The sequence below is a fragment of the Pan paniscus genome, chromosome Y (assembly GCF_029289425.2).
Source record: "Pan paniscus chromosome Y, NHGRI_mPanPan1-v2.0_pri, whole genome shotgun sequence".
NCBI lineage: Eukaryota > Metazoa > Chordata > Mammalia > Primates > Hominidae > Pan > Pan paniscus.
In genome coordinates this window covers 42978748-42996310 of record NC_073273.2, presented here as the reverse complement: position 1 = coordinate 42996310, position 17563 = coordinate 42978748, and the positions used below count along the sequence as shown (strand labels likewise).

The 17563-nt window shown below is 39.1% G+C and overlaps 1 protein-coding gene across 1 annotated transcript in view; it reads left to right on the top strand.

Annotated features, from left to right (window-relative positions):
• LOC129395498 (matrix-remodeling-associated protein 5-like) overlaps positions 1 to 17563 on the top strand; it is a 35534-nt gene that overhangs the window by 5521 nt on the left and 12450 nt on the right. Inside the window, 3 exon segments of the mRNA XM_055106937.2 lie at positions 1545 to 1689; positions 8833 to 11454; positions 11457 to 13772. Coding sequence (XP_054962912.1) covers positions 1545 to 1689; positions 8833 to 11454; positions 11457 to 13772 — 5083 coding nt within the window.

The window sequence follows — 17563 nt, the reverse complement described above, 5'->3', positions numbered from 1 at the left end:
TTGGTGTGCAAAATGGCTCTGTCTAGGAATTGTTTTTTATACATGAACCATTTTAACACATGGTCCCACTTGCTGGGATTAACCACCTCATCTTTCAAACCTAGCACCTTGGCAGGTCCCATGCTGGGGGTACCATCAGCCAGGCCTTGGTGGAGCCTTCTAAAAAAGTGTGGGGCTGATGCAGATATATGCGTGTGTGTGTGTGTATGTGTGTGTGTGTGTGTATATATATATATATATATATATATATATATATATATATATATATGGCGGTGCTTCCTGCACAGCAGGTTTGTGTGTTTGTGTTGTGTGTTGGGAAGGGGGATATCAGGCTGGAAATGAGGGTGGGGACAGTCCCTGCATACAACCTCCCCAAAGAGGTGATTTGTTTAATGGCCGGAGACTTAGAGCACCAATAAGACTATTACTTCTGAAGTTGTTTGCATCTCATTTACAGTTTCTGGGATGCTTTTCTTCCTGTTCATTTTTAAACTTAAGTACTTTGTAAGTGCAAAACATAACTAACCTCTAAATTACAACACCATTTCTGATGGTTTCATTTTAAACAACTCACAATAAAGATTGACTTTAATGGGGGAATAAAACAGACATATCAACATGTTAATGTTTCTTTTTCCTATTGATGCCAGTAATATCTAGAGATAGTTTTCTATAATATTAAAAAGAAAAGAAAAATTTTAAGACCCTAGAGAATTACTTCACTGCATCAACATCTATGCCTTCCATCTGGTTTAATCTGTAATAGCAACTAATATACTATTGGAAAAACATCACTAATAATATTATAATAGCATTGTTTCAGAAAAATCAATCTCAAATTAGGTAATGAGTCCAGCATCTTGGACTTTGTTGGGGAAAAAACCTGAAGCAAGAGCAATGTCTAACTGATAAAACTCAGAGATTGATTTGTGTTTTAGTGGTCTGGAGAAAATATAAGACTCTCAAGGAATGAGGAATTGTTGGTCAAGTGCCAATGAAACCTATTCCCACACAGCTGTTTTTAGGATTCTTTGTCAGCATTGGTATTTCCTGCTTGGACAGACTAAAAGCATTTCTGAAAATTGCTTTCCAAATATTTTTTTTTTCAGGAACCAACAATGTAGCATCCACCTAGAGATGGATTTACAGACTCTTTAATATTTTTTCCCTCGATTAAAAGACTGGTTTTGATTATGACTTTCTGCAACTTTGACAATGCCCATACTCATCCGTTTTATTTTAAGTTCTGCCTTGTGATATTAACCAGAATCTATGACATAATTTTGCAAATATTGTCTGCCATAAACATTTCACAGAGTCAGTTATATATTCAGTGATTGTCAATCAATAGGTGATGAAGATAGTCTGGAATGTAAGCCAAGGGGCTAATAAGCCACGGAACTGCACTTTGTACAGGGTCATCCCAGTCTCCAGTTTCCCAGACTGTCTACTGATTTTTAGAAGGATGCAAAAAGGGGACATGTATACCCTCGGGTTCTGAAAGGGGGTACTCAAGTGATTCTCCAGGCTTTTGTCTGTTCCAGAATAACCGCCCCCCTCCCCCATTCTCACATCTGGCACCCTTGGAATCTGCATCTGCAAGCTCTCTAATGCCCATTAAAAACAATCAGGGGAAGATGACAGTCAGGCACGTTTCTGAGCTGATATGGAGCCTGTCCCAGACTTTGGGTGCCTTCCCAAATAGGGGGAATTATTCAGATGTGAAGGGAAATCAACCAGTATTGATCCTTTGTTCCTATTTTCCCTTCTTCTCCACCTTAATAGTTGTCACCAAAATTCTTAGGTTACTTTTGACATTCAGCTATCCATGGCTTTAATATGAGTCATTCTGTCTGTTTTTCTCAATATCTGTCTATCTATCTATCTACCTACCTACCTATCTATCTGCTTGTCACCTATCTACCTACCTAACCTCTATCTCTATCCTCAATCAGCCAATCTATCTCTCTACCTACCCATCATCTATCAGTCAATCTTTGTTTCATCTGTCTGCCTATCACCTACCTATCCCCTATCTCTAGTGGTTTGGCCCACCAAACCCCTCTACTCTCCTTCCTGTCCTTTAATTATTTCCTTCATCTATCTATTGATCTCTCTATCCTATCTATCATCTATTAATCAAGCTACCTATCTATTCTCCATCGTCTATTTATCAATAATCTACCTACCTATCATCTCTATCAATCAATCAATATCATCTATCCATTCTATCTATCTATCTATCTGTCTATCTATCTATTTATCTATCTATTATTTGTCTGCCTATGTATGTATGTATTATCTATCTATGATAGTAGTTATCAACAATGGATGAGTTTGCCCCTGGAGAACATTTGGCAACATCTGGAGACCTTTTTGGTGACCACAACTACGGAATGAGAACATAGCACACTCTTGAAGTAAAATGTGCTGAGGAACATCCAGCTGTTTCTGACCCGTTTCGGAGACTGAGCCTCAGAACCCTACCTTCTCTGTCTGAAGATCTGCCTCCCGTGGGCTCTGTTCAGATTATTTACTCCCAGGGCTCTGTTCCATTGGTTGGTTGGCTAGTCTCCTCTGAATGTGCATCGTGGTTCTCCATCGTGGTCTTGATCCCTATTCGCCCCTTAGATGCTTACAAAATTCTCAACCATCGCATGGTAAATACAGCTTTGAATTCTTTCCCCAACACCTGTCTCTCTCAGCCTTTGCCATCCAGCAAATGATAGCATCCCCCTACATGGAGAATCCTCCCCTCCAAGTTTGTCCTCATTCCCACTCCCACCACTCAGCAATTTCTGCTGGCTCTTCCTCTAAGTACATTTGGAAATGTTCTGTATGCTTTCATATTTACTGCCTGGTTGTGAATCCAGCATCCCTCAATTTCTCTGCAGGATTCACCTCATTTCTGCCTCCCTCTCTTGCCCAGCTCTGACACGTTCTCCAGGTAGTGGCCAACATTGCTGTTTTAACACATACTTCAATTCATGTCACTCCCTTCCTTAAACCCTCCAATCACTCCCTTTTGCACTTGGTGTAAATAAAACATAGTCCTTCCCATGTCTTCTCAGCTCTTAGGTAACCTGGTTGCAGACAATCTCACCTACTCACCTGATACCATTATTTCCCCTGCTTGCTGTATCTAGAGAAATCTCAGCATCCAAGAAATGGAAAATGATTTTTTTTTTTTAAGATGGAGTCTCACTTTGTTGCCAGGCTGGAGTGCAGTGCTGCTATCTTGGCTCACTGCAACCTCCAACTCCTGGGTTCAAGCAATTCTTCTGCCTTGGCCTCCCAAGGTAACTCCTTACCTCAAGTGATCCACCCACCTTGGCCTTGCAAAGTGCTGAGATTACAGGCATGAGCCACCTACACGCAGCCTGGAAAAGGATTTTGGCGCTGACATCAATTCCCTTTTGTGTGTTCACCATTCCAGACAGATTTTTTCTAAAATCCTAAATAATAATAAACACAACACATCTGCCCAAAGATTACCTAGGATTAGAGCAGGATTTCCTCACCTCAGCATAACTGACATTGGGTCACTATTATCATTTTGGATAGGATCATTCTTTGTTTTATGTTGCTGTCATGTGCATTGTAAAATGTTGAGCAACTTCCCTGACCCTCACCCATTAGATGCCAGTAGCACCTGCTTCCATATTTGTGATCACCAAAAATCTCTACACATGATGACAAATGTTCCCTAGAAACAAACTTTTCTCTGGTTGAGAACTGCTGCCACAGATAGACAATAGACAGACAAACAGGGAGACAGAGAGACAGACAGAGAGACAGACAGATGATAGAATGATTGATAGATAGAATGATAAAGATAGATGATAGATAGGTTGATAGATAATAGGATATTAGATGATAGATAAGATAGATGATAGACTGATACTGGATAGGATGATAAACTGATAGGTGATAGAGATAGATAAAAGGTAGGTATGTTGATAGGTAGGTGATTGGATGATAGATAGAATAGATATACATATGTAGAAAGGTGATAGGTAGATGACAGATAGATGTGATGGATGGATAGATAATAGAAGATAGATAGATAGGATACATAGATATTAGATACATAGATGCCATAGATATTAGATGCATAGATGGATGGAAAAATAGATAGATAGATAGATAGATAGATAGATAGATAGATAGATAGATAGATGTGGTGGATGAATAGATATAAGATAGATAGGTAACAGAAACATGATAGGATAATAAGCAGATGATAGAATGATAGCTGATAGATGATAGAGATAGACGAAAGGTAGGTATATTGGTAGGTACATGATAGGATGATAGATAGATGCAATAGATATAGGTACATAGATAGATGATAGATAGATGGATAGATAGATACCCAGATACAGAGCTGGATGCAATGGATAGATAGGTAATAGATGGTAGATAGATAGTAGATAGATAGATAGATAGATAGATAGATAGATAGATAGATAGATACATGTGATGGATGATAGATATATGATTGATAGAAAGATGGATGTGATGGATGGATAATAGATGATAGATAAATAGATGTAATGGATGAATAGATATATGATTGATATATAGATGATAGATAATAGATGCTTGACAGATGATAGGATGATGAGAGATAGGATTATAGATAGATTGATAGATGATAGGTAGGTAGGTAGGTAGTTAGGTAGATAGATACAGACAGAGAGACAGGTAGACAAATTTGCACATGCTAAGGTAATGTTACCAAATTTCTGCAATCTTGATGTTTAGGACTGAATCAATCTGGGTTGTAGGGGCCATCGTGTGCATTACAGGATGTTGAGCATCATCTCTATAGAGAACAAATCAATGGCCATGCTATAAAGCAGGCAAGCTTGGTGAGTCTAAGGAATAGAAAGATGGCCAATAACCCTGAACTTTATGGCAAACAGCAAAATACCAGAGAGGTAACTAATTGTCCACCATGGAATATTCTTCTAAAATGATGAGGCCCTGCCCAAGTGGACCAATAATGAATCTCTGGAAATAAGATGAGGCATCTTGGAACAGAGAGTTAAGAAACCAAATGAATAGTAAGTCAACCAATAATGGAGTGAAACACTGAAGCTGCACCCAAAACCAAGTTCCTAATCAGGATCAACAAAACAAACAGTGAGCTTTTGTATAAAGCAATGAAAATCTCTGGGTGTCTTCCTCCATTGGGAATGCCTTTCCCCAAGAGGCTTCTGAAGCCCTGCTTCAAATCTCACCTCCCCAGAGAGCTCTGCCACAGGCATTGACCCACCAAACCCCTCTACTCTCCTTCCTGTCCTTTAATTATTTCCTTATGAAATTCACGATTACCTGAAATGATCTTTTTCATTATTTTTACCCTTCTAGTCATCCTTCTTGCTAACAGAGCTGAGCCCTTGCCTATTTGGTTGACCCACCCAGAATAGTAACTTGCAGACCCACAAAGCTCAAATTATAGCTGTGACTGCATTGCAAGATGAATCCATGCACATAGAATCTGTAGCAAACATCGTTTCATATTGAGGGCATTTCAAACAGCACCTCCCTTATTTTTCCTTTCATTTCTCCATCTCTAAAAGCATTAGAGCTTGTTTTCAGAGCCAGCTACATCCTGAAGGCACATATAAAGCTGACCTGCACAATGCTTTTGCAATTTTTTAAAGTAAAATTCAAATGGCATGGCATTCATTATTGTAGACGCTAAAATTCAGTGCCATTTAGTACATTCATACTATTGTGTATACATCATCTCTATCTTGTTCCAAACATTTTTAACACCCAAAAAGGAGATCTCATATCTGTTAAGCAGTCACGCTCTACTCCCTCTCCTCCTCCAGCCTTTGGGGACTACCACTTTCTTTCCTGTATCTATGAATTTGACTATTGTGAACATTTCATATATATGGAATCATACAATATACATTTAATATACATGGAGTCATACAATAGATCAGCAGTCCCCAGCCTTTTTGGCACCAGGGACCAATTTCATGGAAGACAATTTTTCCACAGACAGGGTTGGGGAGGGGGTGGTTTTGGGATGACTCAAATGCATTACATTGTTGTGCACTTTATTTCTTTTATCATTGCATTGTAATATATAATGAAATAAATCTACAACTCACCATAGTGTAGAATCAGTGGGACCCCTGAGTTTATTTTCCTTCAACTAGACAGTTCCATCTGAGGGTGATAGGAGACAGTGACAGATCATCAGGCATTAGATTCTCATAAGGAGTGCACAACCTAGATCCCTTGCATACACAGTTCAGAATAGGGTTTGTGCTTCTATGAGAATCTAATGCTGTCACTGATCTGACAGGAGGTGGAGCTCAGACAGTAATGCCAGAAATGGGGAGTGGCCGTAAATACAGATGGGGTATGGAACTCAGGGAATGTATTTGGACTAGAGAAGCACATATGGTAGTCATCACTGGCAGGTGGGTGGTAATTGGAACCACGCATGTGGGAGAGGCCATTGACTCTGAAGCCAACCAGGAAGGAAAGGGGCTTAGGACCAAGTCAAGGAGGACCCAGTCAGCAAAGATTCAGGCAGAGGAGGAGGGGGAAGCAGTGACTGAGACCAAGTTATGGCTGGAAAGGTGGAGAAAATTCCAGAGGATTTCATATCCAGGAGACCAAGAGGATAATGTGAACTCAAAAGCAAACACTACATGAAGTGTTTACTATAAATACAGAGAGAGTTATAAATATAGATATAGTTACCTAGATACATACATATTGATTATATATACATTGTATATTATAAATTTATAAATATAGAGTTATAAATATATAGTTACCTAGATATCTACACATTGATTATATATAAATTGTTATGAATTTATAAATAGAGTTATAAATACATAGTTACCTAGATACATACAAATTGATTATGTATACATTATATATTAAAAATTTATACATATAAATATAGATATAGTTACCTAGATGCATACATATTGATTATATATAAATTATATATTATACATTTATAAATATAGTTATAAATATAGATATAGTTACCTAGATACATACATATTGATTATATACAAATCATATATTATGAATTTATATAGAGTTATATAGTTACCTAGATACATACATACTGATTATATATAAATTATATATTATAAACTTATAGTTATAAATATAGATATAGTTACCTAGATACATACATATTGACTATATATAAATTATATATTATAAATTTATAGAGTTATAAATATAGATATAGTTACCTAGATACATACATATTGATTATATATAAATTATATATTATAACTTTATAGAGAGTTATAAATATAGATATATTTACCTAGAAATATACATATTGATTATATATAAATTAAATATTATAAATATAGTTATAAATAGTTCCTAGATAGATACATATTGATTATATATAAATTATATATTATAAATTTATAAATACATAGTTATATATAGTTACCTAGATACATACATATCAATTATATATTTATATATAAACATATAAATTATATATTTTAAATTTAGAATTTAAATTTATCATTTAAATTTATAAATGATTTATAATATAAATATATTGATTTATATATAATATATTTATAATATAAGGATATTGATTATATATTACATATAAATGTTTATCTATAAATTTATATATTGTTATATCACAATTTTAAAAAGTAAATATGATGTGATACATGCCAAAGATTCTTCCTTTTACCTGAAAATGCTTTCACGGGTTTATATATTTATATCCATATATATTTATATATATTTATATATATTTAGATATGAATATACATTGATTATATGTCTATATATCTACATATATTTATTGATATATCAATATATGTTTATATATCATGATAGATATATATCTATATAATATATTATATTATATATTATATATAAAATATAATATAAAATATAATATATATAATATAATATAAAATATAATAAATAGTTACATATCTATCATGATATATAAACATACTGATATATCAATAGATATATATCTTATTTATTATATATTATACAGATATATATCTTTATAACATATATTTAATCTATATATAGATATATAATATCTATATTTATATATTATATATATTATATATAATGTATAGAATTATATATATTCTATATATTATATAAATATATAATAGATCTCTATATTATATCTATATATTATATAAATATATAATAGATCTCTATATTATATCTATATATTATATATAGATATATAGATATATAGATCTATATATCTATATATTATATAGATATATATAATGTAAATATATATCTATTAAGATAGATACATATTTGTATATATTGAGATAGATATATATAAAGATTTTTTATATATATAGGTATATATATCAAGACGAAAAACAACAAAAAATAGATATGATGTGATACATGCAAAGATTCATCCTTTTACCTAGAAATGCTTCCCCAGTTTGTAGTTATTTATACAGATTCTTCTAAACTTTCACAGAAGGTACATTGTATAATGTATATGAGTGAAGCTGTTTTCTTTAACTTAGAAATGTTTTTAAAATACCTGTTAGTAAGTATTTTAAGATATTTTTAAGTAAAAATTATTATTAATGGTTAAGCAGTTATAAAGCATCCATTAGTTACCACACAGTGTACTAAAACTGTGGTTTAACATGAAGCCTTAAAGGCAACTCATGTATAGGATTCCTTGTTTATGGGATTACAGCTGGGTGATAAAGACGCAAACATAGGCTTTATCCTCTGGCCATGTACAAGGCGTGCCATTCTTTGGCTCCTTACCCTATTGAGTGTCTATTTGCTTATTTGTTTTAGGAATTCTGAAGTGTAAAAAGGACAAAGCTTATGAAGGCGGTCAGTTGTGTGCAATGTGCTTCAGTCCAAAGAAGTTGTACAAACATGAGATTCACAAGCTGAAGGACCTGACTTGTCTGAAGCCTTCCACAGAGTCTCCTCTGAGACAGAACAGGAGCATGAGTATTGAGGAGGAGCAAGAACAGGAAGAGGATGGTGACAGCCAGCTCATCCTGGAGAAAATCCAACTTCCCCAGTGGAGCATCTCTTTGAATATGACTGATGAGCACGGGAACATGGTGAACTTGGTGTGTGACATCAAGAAACCAATGGATGTGTACAAAATTCACTTGAACCAAACAGATCCTCCAGATATTGACATAAATGCAATGGTTGCCTTGGACTTTGAGTGTCCAATGACCCAGGAAAACTATGAAAATCTATGGAAATTGATAACATACTACAGTGAAGTTCCCATGAAGCTACATAGAGAGCTCATGCTCAGCAAACACCCCAGAGTCAGCTACCAGTACAGGCACGATGCTGATGAAGAAGCTCTTTACTACACAGGTGTGAGAGCCCAGATTCTTGCAGAACCAGAATGGGTCATGCAGCCATCCATAGATATCCAGCTGAACCGACCTCAGAGTACGGCCAAGAAGGTGCTACTTTCCTACTACAACCAGTATTCTCAAACAATAGCCACCAAAGATACAAGGCAGGCTCGGGGCAGAAGCTGGGTAATGATTGAGCCTAGTAGAGCTGTGCAAAAAGATCAGACTGTCCTGGAAGGGGGTCCATGCCAGTTGAGCTGCAATGTGAAAGCTTCTGAGAGTCCATCTATCTTCTGGGTGCTTCCAGATGGCTCCATCCTGAAAGTGCCTGTGGATGACCCAGACAGCAATTTCTCCATTCTCAGCAGTGGCTGGCTGAGGATCAAGTCCATGGAGCCATCTGACTCGGGCTTGTACCAGTGCATTGCTCAAGTGAGGGATGAAATGGACCGCATGGTATATAGGGTACTTGTGCAGTCTCCCTCCACTCAGCCAGCCGAGAAAGACACAGTGACAATTGGCAAGAACCCAGGGGAGCCAGTGATGTTGCCTTGCAATGCTTTAGCTATACCCGAAGCCCACCTTAGCTGGATTCTTCCAAACAGAAGGATAATTAATGATTTGGCTAACACATCACATGTATACATGCTGCCAAATGGAACTCTTTCCATCCCAAAGATCCAAGTCAGTGATAGCGGTTACTACAGATGTGTGGCTGTCAACCAGCATGGGGCAGACCATATCACGGTGGGAATCACAGTGACCAAGAAAGGTTCTGGCTCGCCATCCAAAAGAGACAGATGCCCAGGTCCAAAGGCTCTTTCCAGAGTGAGAGAAGACATCGTGGAGGTTGAAGGGGTCTCAGGCACGGGAGATGAAGAGAACACTTCAAGGAGACTTCTACATCCAAAGCACCAAGAGGTGTTCCTCAAAACAAAGGATGATGCCATCAATGGAGATAAGAAAGCCAAGAAAGGGAGAAGAAAGCCGAAACTCTGGAAGCATTCGGAAAAAGAACCAGAGACCAGTGTTGCAGAAGGTCTCAGAGTGTTTGAATCAAGACGAAGGATAAACATGGCAAACAAACAGATTAATCCGGAGCACTGGGCTGATATTTTAGCCAAAGTCCTTGGGAAAAATCTCCCTACAGGCACAGAAGTATCCCCAATTATTAAAACCACAAGTTCTCCATTCTTGAGCCTAGCAGTCACACCACCTTTGCCTGCTGTTTCTCCCCCCTTGGCATCTCCAATACAGACAGCAACAAGTGCTGAAGAATCCTCAGCAGATGTACCTCTACTCAGCGAAGGAAAGCACATTTTGAGTGCCATTTCCTCAGCCAGCATGGGACTAGAACACCACAACAATGGAGTTATTCTTGTTGAACCTGAAGTAACAAGCACACCTCTGGAAGAAGTTGTTGATGAGTATTCCAAGAAGACTGAGGAGATAACTTCCACTGAAGGCGACCTGAAGGGGACTGCAGCCTCTACACTTATATCTGAGCCTTATGAACCATCTCCTACTCTGCACACCTTAGACACAGTCTATGAAGAGCCCACCCATGAAGAGACGGAAACAGAGGGTTGGTCTGCAGCAGATGTTGGATCCTCACCAGATCCCACACCCAGTGAGTATGAGCTTCCATTGGTTGTTGTCTCCTTGGCTGAGTCTGAGCCTGTGCAATACTTTGACCCAGATTTGGAGACTAATTCACAACCACATGAGGATAACATAAAAGAATACAGTTTTGCACACCTTACTCCAACCGCCACCATCTGGGTTAATGACTCTAGTACATCACTGTCATTTGAGGATTCTACTGTAGGGGAACAAGGTGTCCCAGGCAAATCACATCTACAAGGACCGACAGAGAACATCCAGCTTGTGAAAAGTAGTTTAAGCACTCAAGACACCTTACTGATTAAAAAGGGTATGAAAGAGATGTCTCAGACACTACAGGGAGGAAATATGCTAGAGGGAGACCCTACACACTCCAGAAGTTCTGAGAATGAGGGCCAAGAGAGCAAATCCATCACTTTACCTGACTCCACACTGGGTATAATGAGCAGTACGTCTCCAGTTAAGAAGTCACCCTGCTACACAAAGACACCACAACAGAAACAACTCCAAGGCAAAAAGTGGCTTCATCATCCACCATGAGCACTCACCCTTCTCGAAGGAGACCCAATGGGAGAAAATTACACCCTCACAAATTCCACTACCGGCACAAGCAAACCCCACCCACAACTTTTGCCCCATTAGAGACTTTTTCTACTCAACCAACTCAAGCAACTGACATTAAGATTTCAAATCAAATGGAGAATTCTCTGGTTCCTACGTCTTGGGAGATTAACACAGTTAATACCCCCAAACAGCTGGAAATGGAGAATAATGTGGAGCTCATATCAAAGGGAACTCCACGGAGAAAACACGGGAAGAGGCCAAACAAACATCGATATACCCCTTCTACAGTGAGCTCAAGAGCATCTGCATCCAAGCCCAGCCCTTCTCCAGAAAATAAACATAGAAACATTGTTACTCCCAGTTCAGAAACTACACTTTTGCCTAGAAATGTTTCTCTGAAAACTGAGGGCGTTTATGATTCCTTAGGTTACACGACAACCACCAGAAAAATACATTCATCTTACCATAAAGTCCAAGACACACTTCCAGTCATGTATAAACCCACATCAGATAGAAAAGAAATTCAGGATGATGTTGCCACAAACGTTGACAAACATAAAAGTGACATTTTAGTCCCTGGTGAGTCAATTACTAACGTCACACCAACTTCTTGCTCCTTGGTCTCCACTATGGGAGAATTTAAGGAAGAATCCTCTCCTGTGGGCTTTCCAGAAATTCCAACCTGGAATCCCTCAAGGACAGCTCAGCCTGGGAGGCTACAGACAGACATACATGTTACCACTTCTGGGGAAACCCCTACAGACCCTCCCCTTGTTAACGAGCTTGAGGATGTGGATTTTACTTCTGAGTTTTTGTCCTCTGTGACAGTCTCCACACCATTTCACCAGGAAGAAGCTGGTTTTTCCACAATTCTCTCAAGCATAAAAGTGGAGATGGCTTCAAGTCAGGTAGAAACTACCACCCTTGGTCAAGATCATCATGAAACCACTGTGGCTATTCTCCACTCTGAAACTAGACCACAGAATCACATCCCTACTGCTGCCCGCATGAAGGAGCCAACATCCTTGTCCCCTCCTATGATTCTCCTGACTTTGGGACAAACCACCACCACTAAGCCAGAACTTCTCAGTCCAAGAACATCTCAAATATGTAAAGATTCCAAGGAAAATGTTTTCTTGAATTACATGGGGAATCCAGAAACAGAAGCAACCCCAGTGAACAATGAAGGAACACAGTGTATGTCAGGGCCAAATGAATTATCAACACCATCTTCTGACCAGGATGCATTTAACTTGTCTACAAAGCTAGAATTGGAAAAGCAAGTATTTGATAGTAGGAGTCTAACACGTGGCCCAGATAGCCACCACCAGGATGGAAGAGTTCATACTTCTCATCAACTAACCAGAATCCCTGCCAAACCCATCCTACCAACAGGAACAGTGAGGCTGCCTGAAATGTCCACACAAAGCACTTCCAGATCCTTTGTAACTTTCCAGTCACCTCATCACGGGACCAACAAACCAGAAATAACTACATATCCTTCTAGGGCTTTGCCAGAGAGCAAACAGTTTACAACTCCAAGAGTAGCAAGTACAACTCCTCTCCTATCACACATGTCCAAACCCAGCATTTCTAGTAAGTTTGCTGACCTAAGAACTGACCAATCCAATGGCTCCTACAAAGTGTTTGGAAATAGCAACATCCCTGAGGCAAGAAACTCAGTTGGGAAGCCTCTCAGTCCAAGAATTTCTCATTATTCCAGTGGAAGACTCCCTTTCTTTACCAACAGGACTCTTTCTTTTCCACAGTTGGGAATCACCCGGAGACCCCAGATACCCTCTTCTCCTGTCCCAGTAATGAGAGAGAGAAAAGTTAATCCAGGTTCCTACAATAGGATATATTCCCATAGCACCTTCCATCTGGACTTTGGCCCTCCGGCACCTCCGTTGTTGCACACTCCGCAGACCACGAGATCACCCTCAACTAACTTACAGAATATCCCTATGGTCTCTTCCACCCAGAGTTCTGTCTCCTTTATAACATCTTCTGTCCAGTCCTCAGGAAGCATCCACCAAAGCGGCTCAAAGTTCTTTGCAGGAGGACCGCCTGCATCCAAATTCTGGCCTCTTGGGGAAAAGCCCCAAATCCTCACCAAGTCCCCACAGACTGTGTCTGTCACTGCTGAAACGGACACTGTGTTACCGTGTGAGGCAATAGGAAAACCAAAGCCTTTCGTTACTTGGACAAAAGTTTCCACACGTAAGATTTTTAAGCATCTACTCTTTTTTGGGTCAATTTTTATTTTATTGGCTAGCAATATTACAATACATTAAAACAGCATGAGGTACAAAACATAAACACATTAGGAGAAATATTTACAACAAATTTGGGGAATTTTTTTTTGCTTGAAGAAGTGTTTATTTTTATAATTTCAGCTTTTATTTTAGATGCAGGAGGGAACATGTGCAGGTTTCTCACATGGGTATATTGTATGATGCTGAGGTTTGGGTCACAAATGATCCCATTACCCAGGTAGTGAGCATAGCATCCAATAGGTGGATTTTTCAGCCCTTGCTACCCCTCCCTGTCTCCTCTAGTAGCCCCAAGTATCCATTTTTCCTATCTTTATGTCCATGTGTACCCAATCTACACTTCAACCAGAGTGTAGGAGAAAGTTACTGGAGTCTTACTTTAGGCACAACCAGAAACTCAGAAAATAAGGAATTGGTAGGATGAGAGGAGTCATCTGAAATCTTAAATCTAAGCATGTTTCTTTGCAGGGACAGGAAGTGAGGAACTAGAATGGATGTGAGATTTTAATGGAGCCATGGAAACATCTAATAAGTCCTTTCGATGGAGAATAACCCAGGTTTGAAATATTCCATAAGAGAGACTCTCACTTTTTTCAGTTGGCTCCAATACAAATGCCTTCAACCACCATCTGAGGGCAGAGTGGATATGAGACGTGGTCTGTAAATCCCCCTTGCCCTTTTACCAGCTTGCAAAGGTAAACCCAGCTTGGTCAGAGATCTGGTTATAGTCTTCTAAGTGCTAATCAGGTGCTTCTTTGACTTGAACCTAGACCCAGGGTTGTGTTAATCAGCTTGGGCTGCCATGACAAAGTACCACTAACTGGGCAGTTTAAGTAACAGATAGTTATTTTCTCACAATTGCAGATTTTGGAAGTCCAAGATCAAGGTGTTGGCAAGATTAGTTCCTTCTGAGGCCTCTCTCCTTGGCGTGTAGTTGCCGTCTTCTTCCTATGTCATACATGGTCCAACTTCTGTTTGTCTGGGTTCTAATCTCTTCTTATAAAGATACCAGTTTTATCAGATTAGAGACCATCCTATTGACCTCATTTAACCTTAATCACCTTGGTGAAGATCCTATCTCCAGTCATATTCTGAGTTCCTGGGGGTTAGGACTTTAATATATAAATTTGGGGGGACACATTTCAGCCCATAAAAATGGTTTATACTTGGAATCCTGAGACAGACATTCAAAGAGCAGCTGGCTTCCTAAATTGACCATCTGCTTTCTCTGAATGACAGAACAGTTTCTAGGTTACAGAAGAAAATAAAACCAGAGAATCACAACCTGGACAAAAGAGCATCTTTTTCTCCTTTCTCTTTCCTTCTCTCTCAACACAAATGTATCTTCACCCCTGGATTCTGATCAGAGGATTGTGTGTATGTGTGTCTATGAGTGTTTTGCCTTCATTTCGATAATGCAAAATGATTTATGCTGCTAGCACTTAGCTGTACTTTCTTTGTACTGCTTTATCTCCCAAATGTTGGAGGTATTCCAGAGGTTCACAGAGACTCTGAGCCTAGGGCAATTGTTTACTTCTTTGATAAGCTTAGCACTTGAAGTCATAGGTTTTCATAATTTCATAATGAATTTTGCTGGAAGTGGAAAATGAGGGACACCATGGGTTATTTATTCCAAAAGGGTTATGTCCTTGAAGGAACCCATTCTCCTTCTGGGAATCCCATTTATATAAATCCTTAGGTTCCTTCACACCCTATGCCATTTCAGAGCATCTTTGAACTTTGCCCCTGCACCAGACATTCATGCACATTTTTCTTCTACATTTCCTGGAATCAGCTCTCAATGCTGGCTGCTCATTTGTTAGCTAGCTCTTGTTTTTAGACAAAAGCTATTTCTCTCAATGGATGGCCAAATGAGATTTGCTCACATCCAAAAGTGTTGTAATTGCATGTTGTGGAACTACATGGCATGGATTTATCATGCCTTTGTTTTCAGATAAACTAATCTCTTTTATTGAGGCATCAGAGAGAAATGGAAGGCACTTTAAAATTGCCCCAGGAGGTGTAAGAATAATTGGCAGGAGGTTTCAGTGGTCCTTCCCTTGCATCCCAAACCAAATGAAAGACAGGCACTCTTGTACCTCTGCATCATAAAATGCCTCAGTGGGGAGGTGGGACTCCATAAGTGAGGGTCAGCAGGTTGGTGTCCATGACCATGCCCATGGTCACCTGTCATTCGGGAGGGCTCAGCCACAAAGCTAGGTGGGATCTTAGCTGCATTGCCTGAAAAGTAGGGAGATTATATCAGCACTAAGCAATACCTACTCTCTAAGACCTGGTGGGCTGGGCAGACTCAACGGGCTGCTGATCCTCGTTTTGGAGGGGACAGCTGTGGTCTTGGCTGCTTCTGTAAACACACCAGAGTAGTGACCTTTTTTCAATGTCTGTTCTGTGTTGGAATAATCCACCCACTATGAAATTATTTTCATAGTGAGAGCAAGTAATTTTGCAGGTGTGTGACCACCAGACGCTTTGTCAGAGTATGAGTTCCCCTTGAGGATGGAAATGATGACGAGCTTGCAGGATTTGAAAGTTTCATCCAAAGAATGAGCTCCCATATTAGAGAAAGTTATTAGTAAAACAGTTGGAGGCACTGGTCAGAATGAAGTGAATGGCACACAGGACAAGTCCAGACCCAGGAAGGTCCAGTAACATGGGAGAAGAACGGAAGGAGTTCTAAAATTCAGGGCTCCCTTGGGCTCCCCTGTTTAAAAATGTAGGTTTTATTATTATATTTCATTGTTAACAAAAGTCCATGAGATCTGTGGAGGATAAAGGGGGAGCTGTATTTTCCATTAAAAAAAAAAAAAAGAAAACCGTTTCCAGATTAGGTGGACATAGCCTTCAGTGCAAGTAAAAAGTGCTCTCTGAAGAACAAAGGAAGTAGAGACAGTTCCTGCACTGGTTCCCAATCAAGTCTATTTACACAAATTAGGAATTCAAATATGTTTAGTTCTGACTGGTCCAAATAGTTGAGCCCTGATTGGGTGATTTCCAAGCCCCAAACTGGAAGTCTCTGGCAAGTTGTTTGTCAAGAGATACTGCTCTGAGAACAAACAGCATTTGACAGCTGTTCTCTCCTCCTGCCATGGTTGCTTGGTTCTGTTTTGTAAATTTGTGGATCTCTATCAGTCACAGGGGGTCCATGTTATGAGAGCTTGAGGTCTCATTTACAGTTTCATTGCATGCCTGTATGGTTAGGCCAAGTGATCAGCAGATGACTGCCATTAAAAAGATAGTTTGTTACTCAGTTACCAGGACAGAGTACAACACATCATGCAGGGCCACAGAGGGAAGCACCAGGTTTGGTTAGGAAGCAGAGAGATAGGAAGAAAGTGTGGGCAAGCACCTTTTTTTGTAGTTTCTATGGGAAGAAACAGGCGAGGCTTAGAATTGAGTATTTTGAAAAATGTCAGCAGGCTCTGGAGCACATGGGGCTGTCCCTAGTTGTATGTTACCTGACCCTGGGATAGTTAAGGCTAGAGGATAGTGACTTGGAATCAGACAGCCCAATAAAGGAGGTGGTTAGGGTGTGGTCTCTGGATTGATTGGTTTGCATATGCAAGCTGCACTCACAGGTGTGTAGTTTGCTATCTCTAGTGATTATCTAGCTTTGGGAGGGGTAGTTTTCCCGGGGTCAGCAAAACCCCAGATGACAGAGCATCAGAAACACACAATTAATACAGAGCCTGATGATTGCAGGTCTTAGGAGGTCAAACA